This window comes from Pan paniscus, chromosome 21 (assembly GCF_029289425.2).
Source record: "Pan paniscus chromosome 21, NHGRI_mPanPan1-v2.0_pri, whole genome shotgun sequence".
In the NCBI taxonomy this organism is placed as follows: Eukaryota; Metazoa; Chordata; class Mammalia; order Primates; family Hominidae; genus Pan; species Pan paniscus.
Window position 1 is genome coordinate 68,118,084 of NC_073270.2, and position 25,249 is coordinate 68,143,332.

General features: G+C 57.9%; 1 protein-coding gene and 1 long non-coding RNA gene across 6 annotated transcripts in view; one reads left to right on the forward strand and one right to left on the reverse strand.

Moving 5' to 3' along the window:
* The window catches only part of LAMA5 (laminin subunit alpha 5), a 61,948-nt gene that overhangs the window by 28,743 nt on the left and 7,956 nt on the right, over positions 1-25,249 (reverse strand). For all 5 annotated transcript variants that reach the window (XR_010111032.1, XR_010111033.1, XM_063601133.1 and 2 more), the window contains exons 3-18: positions 18,457-18,574; positions 17,565-17,683; positions 16,871-17,041; positions 16,666-16,763; positions 10,951-11,066; positions 10,720-10,838; positions 10,544-10,634; positions 10,119-10,253; positions 9,856-9,915; positions 2,538-2,678; positions 2,302-2,439; positions 2,086-2,220; positions 1,874-2,008; positions 1,660-1,797; positions 827-879; positions 435-540 (exon numbers count right to left, since the gene is read on the reverse strand). Coding sequence is in view for 3 of the 5 variants with exons in the window: in XM_063601133.1 (XP_063457203.1) it covers positions 435-540; positions 827-879; positions 1,660-1,797; positions 1,874-2,008; positions 2,086-2,220; positions 2,302-2,439; positions 2,538-2,678; positions 9,856-9,915; positions 10,119-10,253; positions 10,544-10,634; positions 10,720-10,838; positions 10,951-11,066; positions 16,666-16,763; positions 16,871-17,041; positions 17,565-17,683; positions 18,457-18,574 (1,873 nt within the window). In the remaining 2 variants the exon portion in view is untranslated. The remainder of the gene's footprint in view (positions 1-434; positions 541-826; positions 880-1,659; positions 1,798-1,873; positions 2,009-2,085; positions 2,221-2,301; positions 2,440-2,537; positions 2,679-9,855; positions 9,916-10,118; positions 10,254-10,543; positions 10,635-10,719; positions 10,839-10,950; positions 11,067-16,665; positions 16,764-16,870; positions 17,042-17,564; positions 17,684-18,456; positions 18,575-25,249) is intronic.
* Positions 18,016-21,787, forward strand: LOC130541085 (uncharacterized). Its single transcript, XR_008955122.1, has 2 exons — positions 18,016-18,531; positions 21,500-21,787. It is a non-coding gene; the product is annotated as an uncharacterized LOC130541085 (long non-coding RNA).

Genomic DNA, 25,249 nt, shown 5'->3' on the forward strand with positions numbered 1-25,249 from the left:
CTGAGGAACCCCACACCCCAACACTCCCTCCAGGGCACACTCACAGGTGCAGCCCCTCCGAGGAACCCCTATACCCCAATACTCCCTCCAGGGCACACTCACAGGTGCAGCCCCTCCGAGGAACCCCTATACCCCAATACTCCCTTTAGGGCACACTCACAGGCTCTAGCCCCCCAAGGAACCCTCATACCCCCAATACTCCTTCAGGGCACACTCGCAGCCCCCCTGAGGAACCCCGCACCCCAACATTCCCTTCAGGGCACCCTAATGGGTACAATCCCCGAGGAACCCCATATCCCACCACTCCCTCCAGGGCACACTCACTGGCTCCAGCCCCTCCAGGAACCCTGCACCCCAACACTCCCTCCAGGATATACTTGTGGGCACAGTTCCCCAAGGAACCCCTGTACCCCAATACTCCAGGGCACACTCACGGGTACAGCCCTCGGGGTTGCTGGGGCTCAGTCCCCAGAACCCAGGTTTGCAGCGGTCACAGCTCGGTCCCTCCACGTGAGCCCGGCACATACAGGGAACCTGTGCCTGGGAGAGGACAAGACTGCAGGTCAGAGCGGGCGCCCTGCTCTCCCACCCACAAACCTCAGCCATAGAGCCCTGACAAGGGGTGGTGAGGGCTGAGGGCCCTCACCTGTGACTCACAGGAGTCACCTGCAGTGGGGACAGAGGACCAGCCTAAGGAGCAGACAGGCCCTGGGGTTGCCATGGCAACTGAGCAGCAGGCAGGAAGCCCTGGTCTCACCGGACTCGGGACTTTTAGCTTGGCCTGGGTCCCCACCCATCTCCCACACACGAGCAGACTTGGGCTCACCTCAGGAAGGGCAGGATCCACTGGGGCCAGACCGGCAGGGTGGCAAGAGCCAGCTGTGAAGAGAGGACCATGCCTCGGTCATTTCCCAGTGACCAACCCGGAAGGCCAAGGGTGTCCCAGGCCCAGCCAGAACCCACGGTCCCACAGGAGCTGAGGACCAGCACAGGTGCCTCTCATCCACATGGACGGCCTGAAAACACGCACCTCCCTGCTCCCTCCGCAGCAACGGATGTGCCATCCCACCACACAGCACCTGCTCACGGATGTGCACGCAAACGTGCACCGCGTGGGGTACCCGTGTACATTCCACACGCAGTGTGTGACACACATCTGAACAAGCACACAAACGCACGTGAAGATGCACCCACTACACGTGCACTAACACACCCACACGCCCGTGAAAGGACATGAACACGCACACCCACTTGAGACACGCGATACGCGCACCCACTTACGCGACACACGCTCACACGCGACACGCAACACACGCACCCACGTGACACACAAACCCACTTACGTGACACACGCACCCACACTTAGGTGACACCCACACCCACACAGGCAACACGACACCCGTACACACACAGAACGCAACACACGCACCCACACGAGACACGACAGGTGCGGATGCACAGCACGCAGACACGGGCAGTACGCGGACACCCCTGCACGGCATGTGAACAAGGTGCGAACACAGAGCGTGGGGACGCAGTCGCAGTACACACAGCAAGATGCACGTGAACAGCCTCACAGGAAGGCAGGCAGCGTGTGAACAGCACACAGACCCACACACAGGCCCGGCACCTGGTGCACACAGCCACCTGCCTGCTCACCTTCGCAGTAGGGGAAGTTGTAGGCACCGGGCACACACGTGTCACACCGCAGTCCCGTCACGCGGGGCCGGCAGCTGCACTGCCCACTCCGGGGGTCGCAGGCTGCGTGCAGGGAGCCTTCGGCAGAGCAGTGGCAGGCTGCGGACAAGGATAGCCGTGGGCACGCAGTGGAGACTGCACCTGCCTCCCCACCACTTCCTCCCTAGGCACTCACGGACACAGCTGGGGAAGCCGTGAAAGCCGGGGCTGCATTCCTGGCAGGCAGTGCCTGTGTAGCCGGGGCGGCAGCGGCACAAACCTCCCGCCCCACAGAGCTGGTCCAGGGCTCCCCGAGGGTCGCAGGTGCATGCTGCAGAGGGACAATGGGGTCAGGCCCTGGCGCCATGTGGGTGGCAGAGCCCCTTCCTGCCCTGACCCTCTGCTCACCTTGGCAGTTGGGGAAACCATGGTAGCCAGGGCGGCACCGGTCACAATGAGGTCCGGCAAACTCAGGCTGGCATAGGCAGCGGCCGGCCTCATCGCAGCCCTCGGGCAAGGTTCCTGCAGGGCTGCAGCCACACACTGCAGAGCGGAGCGGGTGTCACGGTAGGCCAGGCCCACGGGCCTCCCCTACCCACGCCCACGTGGAGAGGCACCACTCACACTGGCAGAGAGGGAAGTGAAAGTAGCCGGGGGCACAGCGATCACATGTGGCCCCCTCAAAGCCCGCTCGGCACCTGCACTGGCCTGTGTCAGGGTCACAGCGGTCATCGGCCACTCCAGGGCTGGAACACTGGCAGGCTGCAGGAAAGGGCAGCCCACATGCTTGGTCAGAGGCACCAGGCCTCTGGTGTCCACCTCGAGTGCAGGTAGAGGTTGAGCGGGGAGAGGGGACTCACGCTGGCAGCCAGGGCCGTAGAACCCGGGCGCGCAGAGCTCACAATGGGTGCCTTGGAAGTTGGGTTTGCACAGACAGCGTCCCACCCTTGGGTCCTTCCGGCAGGCGTTGCCCTGGGTCCCTGCCGCGCTGCAGTCACAATCTGGAGGGTGGGGACAGGCAGGGGAGTCTCAGATGCCCTGCAGACCCCAGTACGCCCCTCCTGGCAAACCTTCCCTCTCCACAAACTCATTTTCTTACACTTTTACACAACACTAACTAGAAAATAAAATAATAAAAATCCCAGCAAGGGCTGGGTGCAGTGGCTCACGCCTGTAATCCCAGCACTTTGGGAGGCCGAGGCGGGCAGATCATGAGGTCAAGAGTTCGAGACCAGCCTGACCAACATAGTGAAGCCCTGTCTCTACTAAAAATACAAAAATTAGCTGGGCATAGTGGTGCACCCCTGTAATCCCAGCTACTTGGGAGGCTGGGGCAGGAGAATCGCTTGAACCTGGGAGGCGGAGGTTGCAATGAGCCGAGATCGCACCACTGCACTCCAGCCTGGGCGACAGGGCGAGACTCCGTCTCAAAAAAAAAAAAAAAAAATTCCAACAAGGGAGAGGCGTGTTTGGGAAAACAGTGGTGTGCAACAAAGTCAGGCCAACTATCAAAACGCTTCATTAGTTATTTGTTACGTAGATTCCTAGTTAGCTGTAAGCATTAACACAAAGAGAAAATACAAACAAATCAAAACTCAAAACAAGCTGCAAAACAAATTATAGTTTCTTTTTTTTTTTTTTTTGAGACGGAGTCTTGATCTGTCACCCAGACTAGAGTGCAGTGGCACGATCTGGGCTCACTGCAAGCTCTGCCTCCCGGGTTCACACCATTGTCCTGCCTCAGCCTCCCCAGCAGCTGGGACTACAGGTGCACGCTGCCACGCCCGGCTAATTTTTGTATTTTTAGTAGAGACGGGGTTTCACTATGTTAGCCAGGACGGTCTCCATCTCCTGACCACGTGATCCGCCTGCCTCAGCCTCCCAAAGTGTTGGGATTAAAATTATAGTTTCTTTAGAAACAATGTCAGGTGTTGGGAAGAAGGTAGAAAGAATGTATCAAATGTCTTAACTTACGCATGAAAGGAGGGTTGTGAACACGCTTCAGTTTTTGTTACTGATAGAAAAATAAAGGTTCAATACTTGTCAAAAATGTAAGAGTAACCACTGGTCAGACCAGAACACAGAAAGAGAGCTTGCAAACCCTCCCCAGAGAGGAAACAGTAGCAAAAACAAACAGACCAAAATCAAAGCACGTTTTCTTGCTCTAACTTGTGAAAGTCAGGAAAGGAAATGTTTCAGCAGAAAAGGAGAAATGATACAAGGGCAGGAGCCAGCCAGAACTGACAGAGGCAAGGACGATCGTGGGGCTGGGCTGTCTCCTTCATGAGATAAAAACCGAAGACATCAGCGTGACCAAGAGGAAACTCCAGCCATAGCCTCTTGAAAGAGCGTACCTTAAACCAACGCCTCAGACAGGTGGTAAACCGAGAGCTGTGTGTAGGGAGCTGGGGTGGACGCAAACACAGAGGAGTGAGGACAGAAGGCACGGCGGTAACGAGACAGAGGGAAGCTCAGGCATGTCACCCAACGGGCAGCAGAAACGAATCTCTAGGAGCAGGTAACGTGTCCTGGAGGTGAGGGAAGCCAAAACTATTAAAATGGCAAGGAGAATTTGGCAAACCAGAGTCAGAGAGAGACAAAGACTGGATGGAGATACATAGGTAGACTGTGACAGCTCAGAGGGACAGAAATTGAGCAAGGGTACTGTGGGTTTGAAGAGCATAATGAACAAGCCTCCTTTGTTTTTTTTTTTTTTTTTTGAAATGGAGTTTCGTTCTTGTTGCCCAGGCTGGAGTGCAGTGGCGCCATCTCAGCTCACTGCAAACCCTACCTCCCGGGTTCGAGCCATTCTCCTGCCTCAGCCTCCCGAGTAGCTGGGATTACAGGCATGCGCCACCATGCACAGCTTATTTTGTATTTTTAGTAGAGACGGGGTTTCTCCATGTTGGTCAGGCTCGTCTCGAACTCCCGACCTCAGGTGACCTGCCCACCTCAGCCTCCCAAAGTGCTGGGATTACAGGCATGAGCCATCGCGCCTGGCCACAAGCCTGCTTTAACATGCCAAATCGGTACTCCATAGAGAACACACATTCCTGTCCAATGTTCCTGGAACAATCTAAAAGTGGTCACATTCTGGATTAGAAACAAAGAAAATCTCAAATTCCAAAAACAAAAGGCAGAAACTGCCAGGCGCAGTGGCTCATGCCTGTAATCCTAGCACTTTAGGAGGCTGAGGTGGGTGGATCAACTGAGGTCAGGAGTTCGAGACCAGCCTGGCCAACATGGTAAAACCCCATCTCTACTAAAAATACAAAAATTACCCAAGTATGGTGGTGGGCGCCTATAATCAGTCCCAGCTACTCGGGAGGCTGAGGCAGGAGAATCGCTTGAACCTAGGAGGTGGTGGTTGCAGTGAGCCGAGATCGTGCAACTGGACGCCAGCCTGGGTGACAGAGTGAGACTCTGTGTCAAAATAAATAAATAAATAAATAAATAAAATTAAAAAATAAAAGTCGTCACATTCTAGGTTAGAAACAAAGAAAATCTCAAATTCCAAAGACAAAAGGCAGAAACTATCAGTGTGCCAAGTCTAACCACCATGCAGCAAAACCAGAACTGCACACCATGAAAAGGACAGGAGGGAAACCTCAGCACCTTGAACAGTGACAGGTTGAAAGAAAATAAAACCCCAAATGATAGACTGTTTAAAAAAAACACAGCAATGAGGACACCCCACATCTCAAACTACAAGATACCTAGCCAAAGCTATACTCTGAGGAAAATTTATAGCTTTAAACTAGAGTTTCCCAGCCTCAGGACTACTGACAGTCCAGGCTGGATAACTCTTTGTTATGTGTGCAGGAGCAGTCCTGTGTTGTAGGAGGTTCCCAGCATCCCTAGCCTCTACCCACCGGATCAGTTACATCCATCAATCGTCACAACCAAAAATGTCTCCAGACATCATCGAATGCTTCCTGTGCATCAAAGTCACCACTGGCTGAGAACCACTGCTTTAAGCCTTTTTGTTGGGAATGAAGACAGACTAAAAATAATAACTCAAGAAGCTATTTTAAAAAAGTAATAAATCAAAGAAAGTGGATTAAAGAAATTGAATATTAGAAAGGAAAATCTCTCCTCCCAACTAAAGAAAGAAAAACCTCAGCAGGTCTTATCAAGAGAACTGCACCTGTACTTCGAACAGACCAATAAACTCAACAAACCTGTGTTAGGTCTGATCAACCAAAAAAAAAAAAAAAAAAAAAAAAGAAAGAAAGAAAATAAAAATAAAAATAGACGAGAATAGAAATGAACAGAAATTTTAACTTTATAACAGGCCACTGTGCATAACTTTATGTCAATACATTAAAAAAATCCAAACAAAACACACAATTTGCTAATACAAATAATCAAACCTGACTTAAGATGAGGAAGAAAACTGGCCAGGCATGGTGGCTCATGCCTGTAATACCAGCACTTTGGGAGGCCGAGGCAGGTGGATCACTTGTGGTCAGAGTTCAAGACCAGCCTGGCCAACATGGTGAAACCCCGTCTCTACTAAAAATACAAAAAATTGGCCAGGCGTGGTGGCAGGTGCCTGTAATCCCAGCTACTTGGGAGACTGAGGCAGGAGAATCGCTTGAACCCAGGAGGCAGAGGTTGCAGTGAGCCGAGATCGTGCAACTGCACTCCAGCCTGGACGACAGAGTGAAACTCCATCTCAAAAAAAAAAAGATGAGGTAGAAAACTGAATACAATAGCCAGAGAATACATTAAAACCTTAATTTAAGATCTCTGTTGAAAAACAGGTATCAGAGACCGGGCTCAGTGGCTCACACCTGTAATCCCAGCACTTTGGGAGGCCAAGACGGGTGGATCATGAGGTCAGGAGATCGAGACCATCCTGCTTTAACACGGTGAAACCCCATCTCTACTAAAAATACAAAAAAATTAGCCGGGCGTGGTGGCGGGCACCTGTAGTCCCAGCTACTCAGGAGGCTGAGGCAGGAGAATGGCGTGAACCTGGAAGGCAGAGCTTGCAGTGAGCCGAGATCGTGCCACTGCACTCCAGTCTGGGTGACAGAGCGAGACTCCGTCTCAAACAAAAAAAAAAAAAAAAAAGAAAAGAAAAGAAAAACAGGTATCAGGACTAAAGGGTTTTGTAAGTTTGACCAGACTTTTAACAAGTAAATAATTTCTGTGATTTTTAAACTGATTGGGAGCATAAAAAAGTGTGGATGATTTCCCAAGTATTTTACAAAACCAAAACAATCTCACTTGTGAATTTAGACAAAATAAAATATTGATGTTCAATACTGTGTCCCCATTAGGAAAGACAATACAATTCATTGTAATGAACACATTGAAAGTGAATACTGTACAGCCACAGGTAATTACTGAGTGCTTACTATGGCCCAGTAGTGAAAAGATAAATTGTCAGTTTACACCAGGGATTAGCAAACTAGTCTATGGACTCCTCGCTTGCTTTTGTAAATAAAGTTTTATTGGAACGCCGCCAACCCCACTCATGAATACGCGTTCTATGGCTGCTTGCAAGCTACAGCTGGTAACGGTAGAGCTGAGGAGTTTCCCCACAGGGACCGCACGGCCCTCAGTCTATGACATTTACCGTCTGGGCCTTTTCCGACAGTTTGTTGACCCCTGGTTTACACTATTGATGAAAAACTAAACATTTCCACATAAAAAAACCATCACAGAACCAGCAGACAAGAGAATTCCTGGGTAAGGGAGGAGCATCTACACCCGATCCAGCCAGAGATTCGGTAGAACAACGTGGGCAGATTCACCTCAAAATTTACAAAATCAGGACACGGAAAAAAGCTCCCCCCAAAAATAAGGGGCAAATACCCATCAGGAGAAAAACACACAACTTATAAGAAATAGGTGATACAGGCTGGGCGCAGAGGCTTACACCTGTAATCCCGGAACTTTGGGAGGCTGAGGCGGGCAGATCCCTTGAGGTCAGGAGTTCGAGACCAGCCTGACCAACATGGAGAAACCCCGTCTCCACTAAAAATACAAAAATTAGCCAGGCATGGTGGCACATGCCTGTAATCCCAGCTACATGGTAAGCTGAGGCAGGAGAATCACTTGAACTCGGAGGGCAGAGGTTGCAGTGAGCTGAGATTGCAGCATTGCACTCCAGCCTGGGCAACTAGAGTGAAACTCCATCAAAAAAAAAAAAAAAAAAAAAAAAAGAAAGCATTCGAAAAGTCAAGAAGATTCAAGCTTACAGAGTAGTCAAAGTGCAGCTAAAAATGACACAATATCGTGCCAGGCATGGTGGTTCATGCCTGTAATCCCAGCACTTTAGGATGCCAAGGCAGGCGGATTACCTGAGGTTGGGAGTTCGAGACCAGCCTGACCAACATGGAGAAACTCTGTCTCTACTAAAAATACAAAATTAGCTGGGCTTAGTGGCGGATGCCTGTAACCCCAGCTACTCGGTAGACTGAAGCAGAAGAATCGTTTGAACCTGGGAGGCACAAGTGGTAGCGAGCCAAGATCACACCATCGCATTCCAGCCTGGGTAAAAAGAGCGAAACTCCATCTCAAAAAAAAAAAAAAAAAGACGTCATATCAAATACAATCTAAGTGTAAGACCCCACTCACTGGGAAAGATGCCATGCTTGTATGTCCCGTCATGAAAGGGAAAAACCCTACCAACTAGACTGTGATATGCCATCAAGCAAAAGACACGTCCCAATTCCAGAAACACTAAAAAGCAAGGGAACATGGCTCTGACTTGAGAATATTTTTTGTCTATCAAGCCAAGAGTGATAGACTGCTATGTGGTAATGGCAATGATTTGGTCAGCAGGTGCCATGCTGCTCTGTGGCTGTGACTGTATGCTGGGAGACTCTTTTTTTTTTAATTTATTTTTTGAGATGGAGTCTTGCTCTGTCACCTAGGCTGGAGTGTGATGGTGGATCTCAGCTCACTGCAACCAGGTTCAAATGATTCTCCTGCCTCAGCCCCCCAAGTAGCTGGGATTACAGGCACACACCACCACGCCTGGCTAATCTTTGTATTTTTAGTAGAAATGGGGTTTCACCATGTTGGCCAGGCTGGTGTCTAACTCCTGACCTCAGGTAATCCACCTGCCTCAGCCTCCCAAAGTGCTGGGATTACAGGTGTGAGCCACTGTGCCCGGCCAGTTTTCTACCTCATCTTAATAATGCTTTATCACAGCATAATTAAAAAAAAAAAGAACCTAGATTTCCAACCACTGGGGGTTGTTTAAATAAATACTTCATTAGTCCCTATGAAATGGACCACAAGACAATGTGTTTACAGGATTGTGGTTGGGACGTAATCACAGGAGAGGGTGCAGAGCGCATGACGAAGCTTGTGAAAGAGAAGTGCTTGTGTACAGAGAGCATTCAAGCACTGTGCAGAGCTGGTGGAATTGTGGATAACTTTTTGTTTTTGTTTTTCTTTTTGAGATGGAGTTTCGCTCTGTTGCCCAGGCGGGGGTGCAGTGGTGCAATCTCGGCTCACTGCAAGCTCCGCCTCCCGGGTTCAAGCGATTTTCCTGCCTCAGCCTCCTGAGTAGCTGGGATTACAGGTGCCCGCCACCATGCCCAGCTAGTAGAGACGGGGTTTCACCATGTTAGCCAGGCTGGCCTTGAACTCCTGACCTCAGGTGATCCACCTGCCTTGGCCTCCTGAAGTGCTGGGATTACAGGCGTGAGCCACTGTGCCCAACCAATTTTTTTTTTCTATTTTTTTTTTTATTATACTTTAAGTTTTAGGGTACATGTGCACATTGTGCAGGTTAGTTACATATGTATACATGTGCCATGCCCAATTTTCTTTTTTGAAACAAGGTCTCACTCTGTTGCCCAGGCTGGAGTGCTGTGGTGTGATCCTCGGCCTTCCAGGCTCAAGCAATCCTTCCACCTCAGCCTCCAGAGTAGCTCAAACTACAGGCACACATCACTACGCCCGGCTAATTTTTGTATTTGCTGTAGAGACAGGGTTTTACCATGTTGCCTGGGCTAACTTTTTTCTTTGGCTTTAGGCCGACCTATATTTCCGAAGGTTTTCCAGTGTGAATAGGCATAATTTGCATAAAAAGAAATAAGCCAAAAATAAAGTGACCAAATGAAAATCCTCCCTTCCTCCAGGAACTTCCTGTAAAGCCGCCCCCATGGCTCCAGGGCAGGCCGGGGACCTGGGGACCTCAAGGACACTTACTCACAATCTGGCCGGCTGGCAGCACCTGCTCCCTGGTGTCATTGGAGGATGAGGGCGTTGCTGAGGGGAAGAGACACGCATGTTGGCCAGGTCTGCTCAGAACCCTAGCACCCTACACCCCCTGCCACCCTTGGTCTCTCAGCACAATCGGAGATGCAGGCAGGATAACACGGTCCATCCCGGGGAACCCCTCCACCCCCTGCAGGGCTCCCGGAGTCCAGCAGGCAGTGGTGTCTGTTTGGATGCCCCTGGCAGGTGCTCACGGTAGCAGCTTGGGAAGCCCGTGAAGCCCTCGGCACACACGTCACACCGCTCCCCAGAGAAGTTGGGCCGGCAGTAGCATCGACCCGTCAGGTCCTCGCAGGTGCCATCCGTGAAGTCGGACTCGCAGTTGCAGCCTGGGCAGGGGCAGGAGCCGGGTAAGCCTGGAGCTACCAGGACTCAAGGGGTGGGCTCCAAGATGTGGCAGTCTCTACCTCCCCAGCCAGGGCCATGGGGATGAGGGCTACAGCCAGGCCCCCTGGGGGGACATGAGGGCTGGGGACCCGCCCTGTGGCCTGGGAGGCTCCTTCCTGGGCTGGCCTGGAAGCTCAGGACATCCCCTCCAAAGCAGCCCCAAAGGCCCAAGAACGCCTCTTTCCAGGCAGACCCTGAGACTCAGGACACCCGCCCAGCTGAGCCCACTCACGGCGGCAGACGTGGGGCGAGTCGAGAGGGTGGTTGGGAGAGCGGTAGAAGCCGGGCAGGCAGCGCTCACAGTTGACGCCGGTGGTGTGGTGCTGGGAGCGCAATGGCCGTTGAGTCTGGGGAGGTCCCTGCCCCACCTTGGGGCCAGCCCATTCCCAGCCCTCTAGCCCAGCCCACCTGGCAGTCGATACAGACACCCCCACCCTGATAGGTGCCATCCAGGCTCTGGCTGGCGCGGCGCCGGTCCACCTCAGGGTCGTAGTAACAGTCGGTGGCATGGCCGTAGCAGTTACAGGCTAGAGAGAGGGGAGCGCAGCTGTTGGCATGCCCTCCACAGGCCCGGGCACCGGGGCCCTCTCATGGGCCAGGGTGTGGGCAGGACACACGTGTGTGGGAGGAGGCACTCACACTGGCACTCATTGGCACTGTTGGCAGTCGCAGGCTTCCATGGCTGCTGGTTGAAGCCGGGGCAGCAGCGGTCGCAGGTGCCCCCGCAGGTGTTGTGCTGGCAGGTGCACTGCAGCCTGTGGGGTACACAGGAGGGGTGATCAGGCCCATCCTGGAGGCAGGTGGCAGGTGCTCAGTCCCTTCCCTGAAGGGGCCTGTGATCCCCTCGATGGCTTGGCTTGCCACATGGACACGGCCCCCCGCTGCTGTTTCTCCAGCTGTCAGGCAGCAAGCGCTCGCCCAGACTCAGCATCCCCGAGCCAGTGGCTCTGACGCAACTTCCCCAGGCTCAGGGAATGGACACAAGGAAAGAGGCGGTGGAGGACAGGGTCTCACAGCGCCTTTGTGGAGGCAGGACTGGGGAGCAGGTGTGCACTGACCGGGTGGGGCCTAGGACAGGGCACCTCAGGGGTCAGTAGAGTCCCCCTTGCCTGCAGGTCAGGATGGAGACCTGCGTTCTCCAAAACTGAGTTATGCCCTTTCCACTTCGGCCAGGACTCGAGCGTAAGCTCAAAACTTCCCTGAGCCAGAAGGGAAAGGGGTCCATTTGCACCCCCCAAGGCTCAGATTTCGCTTAGCAGGCAGGACTCCTAGGCATCCTGGTCACCTCCCTAGGGCCAAGTGGCCAAGAACTGCTTCCTTCTTCCAGCTGGGGTGGACACTAAGTCACAGGGCTGGAATCTTGCCTTATGTCCCGTGGGCAGGGTGACAGCTGGAGAGAGACAAGGCCTGAGGTTGGAAGCACCTACTGCTCAGTATTAGCCAGACCACAGCGGGAGTCCCTGCCCCAGATCAGGCTCTGCCGGAGGCTGCAGGGCCGTGCATTCCCTGAGCAGGACCCCAGAAGTCAGTCCAGTCCATGAGGATTAGACCCAGAGCCTCAAATGGTCCAGCTCTAGTCCTGTCCTCCACGGGGCCCACCTCACAGGGCCTCGGGAATCAATACTGCTTTCCCTCAGAATCCAGAAACATCTCGGAGGGCCATACCCTCAATGAGAGGAATTGGGAAATAAACTGCCCGTCAGCACAGGTGATCAACAAAGAAGCTGCTCTGTCGTCACACCAGCTCCAAGTACCTATAAGCAAGGGCCTGAACTGGTGTTCCATTTTTCAAAAATCCACATGGTCAAGAAATTGATAGGAAAAGTGGTGCCAGGCTGGCGATACCCTGGGGTGTATAGCAAAAGCTCTCCCAAAACCATCCCAATCCCAGGGCACGCCAGAAGCACAAAGATAAACCCTGCTAAAGACCTTGCAGAGAAACAATGTGGCAGGTCAGCAGAAAGAGCCCCAAGAACCTCACAAAATGGAGTAATCTAGTAGAAGCCAGAGAAGACTGTTAAAAATGGTCATAAAGAAATCTAAAACATAGGCCGGGCGCAGTGGCTCACGCCTGTAATCCCAGCACTTTGGGAAGCCAAGGCGGGTGGATCACGAGGTCAGGAGATCGAGACCATCTGGCTAACAAGGTGAAACCCCATCTCTACTAAAGAAAAATACAAAAAATTAGCCGGGTGTGGTGGCAGGTGCCTGTAGTCCCAGCTACTCAGGAGGATGAGGCAGGAGAATGGCACGAACCTGGGAGGTGGAGCTTGCAGTGAGCCGAGATTGCACCACTGCACTCCAGCCTGGGCAAGAGTGTGATACTCTGTCTCAAAAAAGAATAAAATAAAATAAAAAAGAAATCTAAAACATAATAATAAAAAAATAACACTATGGAAAACAGGCAGATGTGAAAAAGAACCAATCAGAACTTCTAGAAATGAAAAATGAAACTATAAAATTAAAGACTCAATGGATGGGCTAAACAGCAGACAGACACAGTGGAAGAGAGATTTAGTGAAGTGGAAGAGGAGCAAAGGAAGCTATCCAGAAGACACCTCAGAAGATAAAGAGAGAGGAAATAGAAATTATGAGAAGGAAACCAGAAGGTGCTCCTGTATCTAATGGGGACTCCAGGGGAAAAGAGGTAGGAAAGGGAGGCAACAGTCAGAAAGAATGGCCAAGGATGGTCTTGAATTAATAATGAACACATGGCCAGGTGCAGTGGCTCACACCTGTAATCCCAGCACTTTGGGAGGCCGAGGCAGGTGGATCACGAGGTCAGGAGATCGAGACCATCTTGGCTAACATGGTGAAACCCCGTTTCTACTAAAAATACAAAAAAAAATAGCCAGGCGTGGTGGTGGGTGCCTGTAGTCCCAGCTACTCAGGAGGCTGAGGTGGGAGAATGGCATGAACCCAGGAGGCGGAGCGTGCCACTGCACGCCAGTCTGGGCAACAGAGTGAGACTCCGTCTCAAAAAAAAAAAAAAAAAAAAAGCGTGAGTCCTGAGCAAGAAAAAAATCCCAATCCTCAACACATCACAATAAATCTGCAGAACACCAATGGCAAAAAGACCATAAAAAGTCCTGGAGAAGAAGACGACCCACAGACGATCAGCAACTGCAGGGACAATGGACTCTCCCAAGCACCTGGAGAGGTGAAGAGACAGTCAAATCATTTCTCCAAAGTGCTGAGAGATGCAGCTATCAACCACGAATCCTACAGTCAGCTCAACTATCATTCAAGAGGGAGGACAAAACAGCCGTTTTCAGACAATTCCGGATAGACTGTCATGGAATAGAAAAACTACAGGGTGCATTTCAGGAAGGAGGAAGCAGCAACCCAGGGGATGGGGATGGTGACGGTGGGGGTGATGGGGGTGATGATGGTGATGGTGGGGGTGATGATGGTGATGATGGGGGTGATGATGGTGATGGTGGGGGTGATGATGGTGATGGTGGGGGTGATGATGGTGATGGTGGGGGTGATGATGGTGATGGTGGGGGTGATGATGGTGATGGTGGGGGTGATGATGGTGATGGTCGGGTGATGATGATGATGGTGATGGTGGAGGTGATGATGGTGATGGTGGGGGTGATGATGGTGATGGTGGGGGTGATGATGGTGATGGTGGGGGTGATGATGGTGATGGTGGGGGTGATGATGGTGATGGTGGGGGTGATGATGGTGATGGTCGGGTGATGATGATGATGGTGATGGTCGGGTGATGATGATGGTGATGGTGGAGGTGATGATGGTGATGGTGGGGGTGATGATGGTGATGGTGGGGGTGATGATGGTGATGGTGGGGGTGATGATGGTGATGGTGGGGGTGGTGATGGTGGGGTGATGATGGTGGTGGGGGTGATGGTGGGGGTGATGGTGGGGGTGGGGGTGATGATGGTGGGGGTGATGGTGGGGGTGGGGGTGATGATGGTGGGGGTGGGGGTGATGATGGTGGGGGTGGGGGTGATGATGGGGGTGGGGGTGATGATGGTGGGGGTGGGGGTGATGGTGGGGGTGGGGGTGATGGTGGGGGTGGGGGTGATGGTGGGGGTGGGGGTGATGGTGGGGGTGGGGGTGATGGTGGGGGTGGGGGTGATGATGGGGGTGGGGGTGGGGGTGATGATGGTGATGGTGATGGTGGGGTGATGATGGTGATGGTGGGGGTGATGATGGTGATGGTGGGGGTGACGATGGTGATGGTGGGGGTGACGATGGTGATGGTGGGGGTGACGATGGTGATGGTGGGGGTGACGATGGTGATGGTGGAGGTGACGATGGTGATGGTGGGGTGACGATGGTGATGGTGGGGTGACGATGGTGATGGTGGGGTGACGATGGTGATGGTAGGGGTGACGATGGTGATGGTGGGGGTGACGATGGTGATGGTGGGGGTGACGATGGTGATGGTGGGGGTGACGATGGTGATGGTGGGGGTGACGATGGTGATGGTGGGGGTGACGATGGTGATGGTGGGGGTGATGATGGTGGGAGTGGGCTGGTAGTGGGGGTGATGGTTTGGGTGGGAGTAAGGTGATGGTGGAGGTAAAGAGGCAGAAAATTGCTGGCTAATGACATGGAGCCCCCTTCCCTGGAGGAGAGGTGGGGTGGCGGGTAAAGGGTGCAGGGAGAACATGGGCAGGCTAATGTTTTGGGACACTGGTGGGTGACCAGGTCCTGGTAACAGAGGCTGTGGTTCCATGAAAGATTCCCAGTCACCCCTGCTTGCACCTGCAGGGAGAGCTGAGCTCAGTCCACACCCAGGTGCGGTGAGTCAGGGGATGGCAATGTCTTCCCTGCAGGCCAAGGCAAGCCCCCGGCTCCCGCGCCCTTCCTCTCCTTGGAGGCCCATCTGGCTGCCTGGTGGGTTCCACTCCCTGCTGTCACGAGCTGCATCCCCACTTGGCACTTAATTTCCCAGGACAAGTTAGCTCTGCTGGAGCTCAGCACCTGAAGCTGTGCTGGCAGCAACCAGTGCCCGGGTGGGTCCCCAGGGCCCACAGCTCCTGGCAAACAGCCCAAGTCCTCCGGCTCAGGTGACTGTGCCACTCCTCCCCTCAGACCCACCAGCCACATCCGAAGGGGCCCAGGGCTCCCGCCTCTGCTCGGCACTGGCCGTGAGAATGGGAGTGAACCTTTGTCCTGTCTGAGCTCCACCCGCCTCCCCACCTCCCCTGTAAACTGGAGCGTGGACAGAGCAGTAAGGCCCCACAGAAGGCAGGGGCGGGTCCCAAATCCAAGCGCATGAAAGTTGGGCTGCTCGGTTGCAGGCACTAGATGAGCCCTGCCAGCTCCCTGCTGGGGGTCCAGGAGCCTCGTCACACACTCAGCCTCAGCTGCACCACTCTGAGTGGCTTCTGTCCAGCCCCATGCCTGCACTGCCACCCTAGGGTGTTACACCCTCCAGGCACCACGCTGAGTACTGGTTTGTGTGTTTCCCAGCTGCCTCCCCTGGAACAGGTGCTCCTGAGGCCAGGCTGGGGTCCCACCCTGTGTTCCCATTCCCAGGAAAACGGTCCAGCATGTGTTAGGCGCTCAACATACAGCTGCTGGCTGAAGGAACCAACGGAGGGAGGGAGGAAAGGACGGACGTGCCCTGGGGTTGCTTCTCGGCAGAATGAGCCCGGCCCTACCTTACTGAGGACTCTGGGTGAGGCCCAGGAATGTGCCGGTGCCAGCACCAGGGCCGCTGCCCGTCCTGTGAGGGGCTCCCGGGAGGTGGACGCTCTGCAGTGCCCTCGGCTGCCCCCGAAAGCAGGCACACAGGGCACAGCAGATGTGGGGTGTTGGCTGCCCCCACCCTGCCATCCCCGTCCTGGGCCTTGGTCCCTGCTTGACTGGAGTGAAGGTCAGGGCTGGGGCAGCAGGGAAGTTGTCTGTTGTGTCCTGAAAGGTTGGGGGAGCTGGGCGGGCACACCCAAAGTGAATTAGGGCTGCCTCGGCAGGTAGTGGGCACCTGTCCATTCCGGGGGACGCAGTCTTGGAGTCGGGGATCAATCATCCCCATTGCTGACTCCCCTCCACAGGGCCCCAGGTGTCCACTATGGTGGGAAGGCCAGCTGGCCTGGGGGTCCGGAGAGCCCCACCTCTGCTGGCAGTAGGGCAAGGCCCCCCAAACCAAGATAGGGCACCCTGGGGAGGCTGCACATGCCCTGGCCTCCACATCACTGCACAGATGAGGAAACTGAGGCACACACGGTGGTGGTCAGTGCAGGTCACACAGACAGCAGGGTTGTGGTGGGCCATGGAACCAGGTCACCCACCCTCAGGTTAGGCAGGGGTGACAAGGACAGGCAGGGAGCTGGGGGGGCCTCACCTGAACGGGGCCACACCTGAATGGGGCCTCACCTGAACGGGTCCGTGGGGTCTTTGGCATCGCAGGCATCCGCGTGGCCGTGGCAGACACAGCGGCCTCCGATGCTGATATCCTTGATGCTGTAATAATACTGCATCCGCAGGCCCCGTGAGCACCAGGCGGCCAGGCCTCACCCACCCCGAGTCCCGGGTCCACCCGGCCAGTCCCCCTCCCCCGCCTGCGCCATGGGCAGCTCACCCGGCGGGTGACCGTGGGGTCCCGCAGCGCCTTCCCCATGAGATGGCCCAGCAGCGTGTTGGTACGCAGGAAGCGCAGGCGGACGTTGGTGGCCTTGGTGAACTCACGTAGCAGCGGCGAGTAGGAGAAATTCATGGCGCCCGGACGTCCGTTCACCAGGGACACCACGATCTGTGGGCAGTATGCGGTGAGGCCAGCGTGGCCCTAGCCCCTGCTCAGCACTGCCCCTCCCGGGCCCACCTCTCCCTTCTCCAGCCCCGCTCGGCACTGCCCCTCCCCTACCCACCTCTCCATTCTCCAGCCCCTGCACCGCGCTGCCCCTCCCGGCTCACCTCTCCCTTCTCCAGCCCCGCTCAGCACTGCCCCTCCCGGGCCCACCTCTCCCTTCTCCAGCCCTGCTCGGCACTGCCCCTCCCCTACCCACCTCTCCATTCTCCAGCCCCCGCTCGGCACTGCCCCTCCCCTACCCACCTCTCCATTCTCCAGCCCCCGCACCACGCTGCCCCTCCCGGCACACCTTGCCCCTCCCGGCCCACCTCTCCATTCTCCAGCCCCGCTCGGCACTGCCCCTCCCCTACCCACCTCTCCATTCTCCAGCCCCCGCACCACGCTGCCCCTCCCGGCCCACCTTGCCCCTCCTGGCCCACCTCTCCGTTCTCCAGCCCCCGCACCGCCCTGCCCCTCCCCGGCCCACCTCTCCGTTCTCCAGGGGCACGATGCGTGAGTACTCGGTGGTGCAGATGGCCGCGTCGTCCCGTGTGATGCGCTCCAGCGTCTGTGGCCCGAACCGCTCCAGACAGTCCCTCTTGGAGGCTGCGGGGAATGGCGGGAGGGGAGGGCACTGGATCACCAGAAAAGCCTGGGTCCCCGCAGTGCCCGGGCCCCTTGACGTCTCCGGGCCTTGCCACTGAGGCTCCCACAGGCCAAGAGGCCGCGTGACAGAGACCACAGCTCACTGGCTGAAGGGGCCTGGCCCGTTGGACTGCACTGCCCCCCACTGCTCTCCCTTGCACGCTTTGAGTGCGAGTGACCCCCCTCGATGACCATCCTCACCCCCTTCCTTGGGGACAGATGCCTACTGCCCATCACTGACCCGCCCCTCCCCCATTCTCAGGCCAGGGAATTTTGGGGGACACGTGACCAGGCCTGCCCTATTGGGGAGGAGCACCCACTCCCACCAGCATGACTGGTCAGGGTGGCACGGGGCCAGGGACGGCCAGCATCCGGGCTAGGACTCCAGTACTCTTGACGCAGGTGGCTAGGCTGGCAGGAGGCGAGGTGGGAGCTGCCAGGCCCCTTTTGTCACCACGGGAGCTGCCGGTGCATGAAGCCATCCAGAGGCAGCCAAGAGATGGCACCAGAGATTCCTGGCGCCACAGCCCCTGGACTTGGCTGTGCCTGACGCCAGGGACAGGAGCCAATAAATCCCCATGAGCCTTCGGGTCCTCGTCTGACAGTCATGACCGCAGCAGCCGGGTGTGAGGGCAGGGCTGGGTGTTCGGAGACCTTCAGAAGCCTGGTCATGGAGGGCCTGCCCAGGGACCCCCCTGCCTCTCCCCCCAGGCCCCATGGCGGCAGAGACTCACAGGCAAAGAACTGCCAGGGCTGGTAGGTGCGGCCGAAGTCCATGGACCGCTCCAGCACCCAGAGGTCCGGCCGGGGTGAGTTGGCAAACTTGATGAGGACGTAGGCCACGTGGAAGACCTGTGGGCCGAGAGGGCGTCAGGGGAGCCAGGGGCGCCTGGATTCCCATGCTCCCAGGGGCCTGGCTCATTTTCTGCCCCTCAGGTGAGGCCACAGCAGGAGCTGTGGCACCCTCGCCACACAGGGGGCACCTCTGGGTTTGCCTGTGTGGGGCAGACGAGCCCAGGGGAGAGGGCTCCCCAGGGATGGAGATGAGCCCCCGGGAACCAGCCCTCCTGGAAGGGCTCCCCACCTGCGCTCGGGACCAACGCGCTGCCTCCTCCCCTTCCCTGCCGCAGGAGTTTGGGGTTCCCCCATGGTCCTGCAAGCTCTGTGGCTGCAGATGGAGCAAGCTAGGGAGAGGCCTACCTGCGGCCCAGGCAGGGACTGGCCAGGGTGGAGGCAGGAACACACCCCAGTGTCCCCACAGCCCTCACGTCCAGCCAGGCCTGGTGGCCAGACAGTTGTCCCTGCCACCAGGCAGGTCCAAAGGTCCAACCCCCTAGTCCCTCTGACAGGTCAGCAGCTCCTAAGATGGGGCCCCTGCCCCCACCTCACACCGGGCACCCCTCCCCAGGCTCTGCTCACTCCCATGCTGACCAGCCCACAGCCAGGGGCCCACTGAGCCCCCAGGGGCTGGGCTGCAGGGAGCAAGCGGGGCTCAGCCTTGCAGGCTGGGGGCCCTCTTGAAGCTGAGTCTGCCTCGGAGACTCCACCAGCCCAGGCACTGGGGCAGTAGCACTGCTGTGGCCCGGTGCACGTCAGGGCAGCCCTGCCCAGGGCAGAGGAAAGCTGCTCCTTGCCAGGCCCCCGAAACCCCAAGCCCCTGCCCCAGCCCCACCTTGGCTCTGCCCACTTTCTCCCCGTGTATCAGCCTGACCTCCACCCAGGGACAGCCCATGTGTCTGTGCCTCGGGGCTGGGGGAGAGCCTGGCTCAGTCTTCACAGGACGCTTTGTACACCTCCTCAGAGAAGCCTTCCCTGACTGCAGCCCCTCCCCCTAACCCTCAGCTGCGGACATCTCCCCAGGCCCCGGCCCTTCTCTCCGCACAGGCCAGGCCTGACTCCCCTCAGGCCTCTGATCAGCCTGGGCTTCCCTCCCTCCCTCCCTACCCATCCCCTGACACCCTGCCCTCAGGACTCCAGGCCTGAGCCTCTCCTGCCCCCAGCAGTCAGTGCTACCCAGCCTCATCTCTGCACCCACCCGACATGACCGTGGGCCTCCATGCCTGCACCTGGGGGTGCACACACACCCGCCCAACAGTGAAACACCGTGGGGGTGGCTCCTCCATGGACCCAGGCCACAGGCCCCCTCTGAAAAGGTCTCTGGTCCCTAAAAACAGCCCATGGCCTCAATGGCAAGAGGCTGCACCCAGGAGCAGGGGGGGTCCCGAGGCACACAGGAGGGGGCGGTGCCCAAGCAGCACCCCGCCTTCACACTCATGCAAGCCAGGGCTCAGCCCCTGCTGCAGCCAAGTGCTCCCACCCGCCATAGCCTCTGAGGGGAGCCCTAGGCTCCCCCTACCTGGGGGCAAAGGAGGGAAGTTGTCTCCAGGCCCTGTCACAAGCCTGGAGGCTCCAAGGGAGGGTGAGCCCCTCCCCAGCCTCTCTCAAACAAAGGGGAAAGGGCTCTCCCAGGCAGAGGCTCCACAGGGACCTGGCAGGGAGGCGGAGGAAACACGAACCTCTCCCCCGCCTGTGCAAGGAGGCCCGGGTGCCAGGGGAGAGAGGCAACTCATGGACCCACAGCACAGGTGTGGCCTGCCTGTCCCGGCCCACACCTCCCCTGACAGGCCCACAGGGTCCACGATGGAGACCTTGGGAGACCTCAGTACTCAGCCCAACTCTTTGTGGGCGGCAGTGGGGACCAGCCCCTCCTCTGCTCACAGGTGGGCCCCCAGGTGGGCCCTAAAAAGGCCAGCAGGCCTCCGAGGGTCACGCCACACCCCAGGGCCACCCACCACACCTCCTCGGGACCCTGACCCGCCAGTGCCCACTCCTCCGGAGAGTTTCTCCCCACAGCAGGTACGCCCGGGAACAGCTGGGTGCTGTTGGCCAGGTAGGCCTGGAAGCCTAGGGCCCCAAGGGGGAGAGTGGGGTCCCCCAGAGCTGCACAAGACCTACAGTCACCCCACTGGACTGAGCTGGACTGAGACTGCTGTGGGGTCCCCCATGAAAAGACCACAGACCCCTCATAGCTTCAGCCCTTGGGGGCACCAGCTGTCCAGACTCCAGGTAGGGGGCAAGGTTCCAAGACTCCAGACATCCCAGGTCCAAATCCCACCCTTCTTGGAGGGCTTGGCGTTGCGGGGACTGTGGGAGCCAAGCGCAGCCTTCCGGGGTGGGGGCGGGGCACAGGCCTATTCACCGGCTGCCAGGCTCTGAGGTCATTGTCTACCTCCCTGTGGGTGGGGGGCAGGGAGACATGCCCTGCCCAGCAGGGAGGGGTATGAGCCTCTTCAGGGACAGACCCTATACCCAGCCCCACACCTGGGCCTCAGCAGCCCCCTGTGGGCCTGACCACAAGCATTCCAGAGAGCCCCAGGTGGGGGCCAATGGCCCCTGTGCCTGGACAGGGAAGGGCCCGCTAGAGGTGGACAGAGGCAGGGACACAGGCTGTTCTCGGGGAGCTGGCAACACAGCCCCTCCCACCAAAGGCTCCGAAGGAGACTAAAGGTCCCGACTGAGCCCCCTGGGAGCCGCCCCCGCTGTTCCCTGAGTGCCTGGATGGAGGCTGCGCTCTCCTCGGCCCGATCTGTCCTCCTCCCTCCCCTTCAGCAGGCCAGTCACATTTTTCCCAGCTGAGAGCACTTGCACAAATATTGACTTGAAGACACTGATCAGCAGGATGAGGGGGACACAGACACTTCGCCCTCCCCACCCCTGGGACGCACAGGAAGATCCTGGCCTCCTGTCTGTCCCCCATCCCAACCATCTGTCTGTCAGACAGGGCCCCTGGACAGCTGTCCTCGAGGGCCTGGTGGCTGCACAGATGGTCACAGGAAGGGAAGCCCGCGCTGGAGGACTCCCATCTGTCTCTGACCTGGTTGCGGCTCCCAGGGCCACACCGGCCGCCCTCGCCATGACCCGGAGCGAGCGCAGACCCCTGGCTTCAGGACCGCCCTTCCCCCTCCACGCCCCGCTCAGCTCAGCTGCCAGTGCTGACCTTTCCGCTGCTACATAGTTCTGTGCAGAAAGAAAAAAAAATTCTTTTAAAGCAAAAGCCAAACAAAAGCTGCCTGAGTTATTTTTAAAAATCGGCTATTTTGGGGCAGGCACGTCTCCAGGACGGCAGCCGGACCCGCCTCTCAGCCACTGCACCCTCCAGTCCCCCCTACCCAGCTTGACCTGGGAGGGCCACGGTTCCCAGAGGAGGCCTCTGCCCGGTGACCACTGCCTCACAGGGGGTGGGCAGGAGCCCCAGGAGTACGGGGCCCAGGACCCAGGGCCCAGGCCGGCTCCAGGCTTCAGGGGTTGTGTGGCCCTGGGGCGGACACTTCCCCTTCCTGGGCACAGGGCAGTGGGAAGAGCTGCAGAGAGGGGCATCAGGATAAAATGCCTTTCATGAGGGCATGAAGGTTTGAGCGCCCTGGGAGGAAGGACGCCAGCTGCTCCTGGGGGGCAGCAGCCACCCCGCAGAGACGCTGAGAGGCCCCCACTGGAGCTGCCCCACTCACCGGCGCTCCGAAGGCAAAGCTGCGGAGGGGACTGAGTAGGTGCTGGGGTCTGGGCAGCACGGTGAGGACTACAGAGAAACTCTGGTGGGGCTTTCGGGGACCCTGGGGATGGCGTGGGGTTGTTGGCTAGCAGCCTCCTGGGCTGAGGCACCCACCTCACCATGGGGTGGGCTGTGGCTGGAACCCCCAGAGGAGGGGAGGCGGTGCTGTCCTGTGCCCAAACCTAGCTCTGCCCTGACCCATCTTGGGTTGGGGAGACCAGGGCCAGGTCCAGGTGCCCACTGTGCTGGGTGAGGGCCAGTCAGCCTTCCCCGGCAGCCTGGATCACAGAGGTCTGTGACTCAGCCCCCGCCCTGCAGGAAGAAGGGCGTTGTGCCAATTCCCGGGGCAGGAAAAGCCCCTCCTAGCCCCAGGCGTCCAGGCCAGCACCCTGACCGCACTGCTCGGACAGGGCACCGGGGCACCCTGACCGCACTGCTCGGACAGGGCACCGGGGCACCCAGCCCCCTCGATGCCCAGAGTCCTGGGCCAGCCCAGCCCTTGCCCGCTCCTGCTGTGTGCCTCCCCTCGAAGAGACCCCATCTGGAAACGTAGATAAGCCCCACAGCAGGGGCGGGGCGGTGGCCGGGAGCATCTCCACTGGCCCCCAGCTGGGTGAATAAGCACGGTGGCCACACAACCTATCAGGGGTCCGGAAACATGCCCCACACAGACACCTCTCCCAGAGGGACGTGGAGTGGAAAAGCCAGGGGTTTCCACAGCAAGCCCACCGCTGGGAAGAAAAATAACAACTCTGAGGCCAGAACCCCCAACTCTGGGGTTGGACGCCGCCATGCCCAACTACAGATGTCCTAAGCAGGACAGGAAAACTTCCAGGAGTGGGCGGGGGGACAGGAGCTCCCCAGCTGGAGGGAGAGGATGGGTTCCCAGCCAGGGGGCTGCCCGCACCTCAACAGAGCTGGGCCTGGGGTGGATTCAGGGACCCCAACCACTGCAGCCCAAGCTCCAGGCTCCCTCCCTGCAGCCCAGCCCAGGTCAGGCCAGATGGTCAGCCGGGGACACAGGAAGTAGAGATTATCCCAAGGGGACCCCTCGGCCTGAAACTCAAACAGTTTCGTCTTCACTGAGCTGTGTTGTCAGAGGCCAATGTGGTGGCTCTTGTTTAGAAACAGACAGAAAACAGGAAGCCTTTGGGAACCACCAGGGCCTGGGGGTCTAGGTGGGTGCTGGGGCATCTCTGTGCCCTGAGTGCCAGGTCTGGCCATGCAGCCACCAAGGGCAAGCATGGCAGCGGGGGTGCGGGGAGAGGAGCGGCCCCATCCCCACCTTGGCATGGCAGCCCCTTGGGCCGTGTCCTCCTTCCAGGACACGTAGAGGGAGGGTTTTGCCATCTATCCTGTGCCAGGGGAGGGGAGTGGTGCCTCCCAGGACCCCCGCCGTACCCCCCAGGGAGCCCTGCTCAAGTGGCTGCGTCTGGTTCAGCCCGTGCACCTGTCCCGGCCGCCGAGCTCTGTAACTAGAGCCTGGCCGCGGCTGCACTTCCTGTCCCTCCCTGGACAACCCACTGACCGTCCTGGGGCACTGGCCACATGGCTGAGTGCCCAACCAGGCCCAGGGAGCCAAGCCAGTGGCACCCTGGACCAGGAGGCCTGCCCAGAGCCCAAGCCGGCCAGCCAGAGAACAGGCAGTCCTGAAGGGTGAGGCAGCCTGGGCCCGCCGGGCCTCCGGCAGGTCCTCCTCCTGCGGTGCTCCTCCCATTTACAGAGGAGGAACCAGCCCGGGAACCCAGACTGCAGACAGCATGGCCAACCCCACAGTCCTCCAGACCCCAGCACTGGGACCTTGGGCACTCCACACTGGCCCTGACCCTCTCATAACCCCACCTCAGTTTCCCCAAGTGCCTAGGGAAACTCACACTCCAGTGGCCAATGACTTCAGCAGAGCTTTGCCTCCTTGTACCCCCACTTGGAGGGGACAGCTGACTGCCTCCCCTCTCCGGCCCTACCTGTCCACTCTGCCCTCCCATGGGTCTCCACCATCCCCAGGGGCACAGGCCCTCACCTGGCACTGCTCGCCCCCAACCAATACTTCTAGCCTCATGCCTAACTACCCCCTTATACCCTGCCAGCCCCAGTTCCCCCACACCTTGACCCCCACCTGGGCCTCCCCATTTGCCCTGCAGCTCTGGGCCTTGGGGACTGGGACAAAGCCGCTACCCCACCTGTAGCACCTGCAGTGTGGCCTGCTCTACAGAGAACAAAGCAGGGGCCTCCCTACCGGAAGGGGGCCCGTGCGTCCTCACTCCTCATCTGAGGGAGGCGGGAGGCAATGCCCTCCTCTGCTGGGGAGAGCCCCGCCCCCACGGTCAGGCCACCCAGGGGCCGACTGGAGAGGGAGGGGACACAGGCCAGAGCCAGCCCCACTCACCCTGCCCAGCTCCTTACAACCTGGGCCCGCTGGGCTAGCGTGCTGGTGTAGTGGGGCAAGGGCCTGGACCCTGCGGCAGAGCCAGGGGGTGGGGGAGCTCAAGCCAGGACCCGCTGGCCATGTGCCTGGGCAGTCATGAACGCGCTCACCCTTCCCTGGGCCTGGGGCCTGGGTGTGGTTCTCGGAAGAAGGAGCCTGAGGCCAGTGATGTGGCCGCTCAGTTCCAGAAGCTTCCGGAGGATGCAAGGAGATACGCAAGAACCCCCTAGAAGGACCCCCTGGGGAAGGTCACGTCTGGAACTCGGAAACTGCCCCCTGAGTCACCAGTGACCAGCGCTGGAGCCTCTTCCTGAGGCCCCACCCTTGGAGAGAGAACCCCTCCACGGCTGGGCGCAGCGGGACCCAGGCCAGGAGCCCAGCTGGCACTCCCGGGGGCCCAGGCTCAGCTGCTTCTGGGTGGACACCACAGGGACTAGTCTCCCCTCCCCTGCGCCAGCCCCTGCCCCACCACACACCAGGGGTATGAGATCCGAACCGTGATGCAGCCCATCCCGCCCTCCTCAGCCTTCCAGGAGCAGGAAGCCTTCCCGAT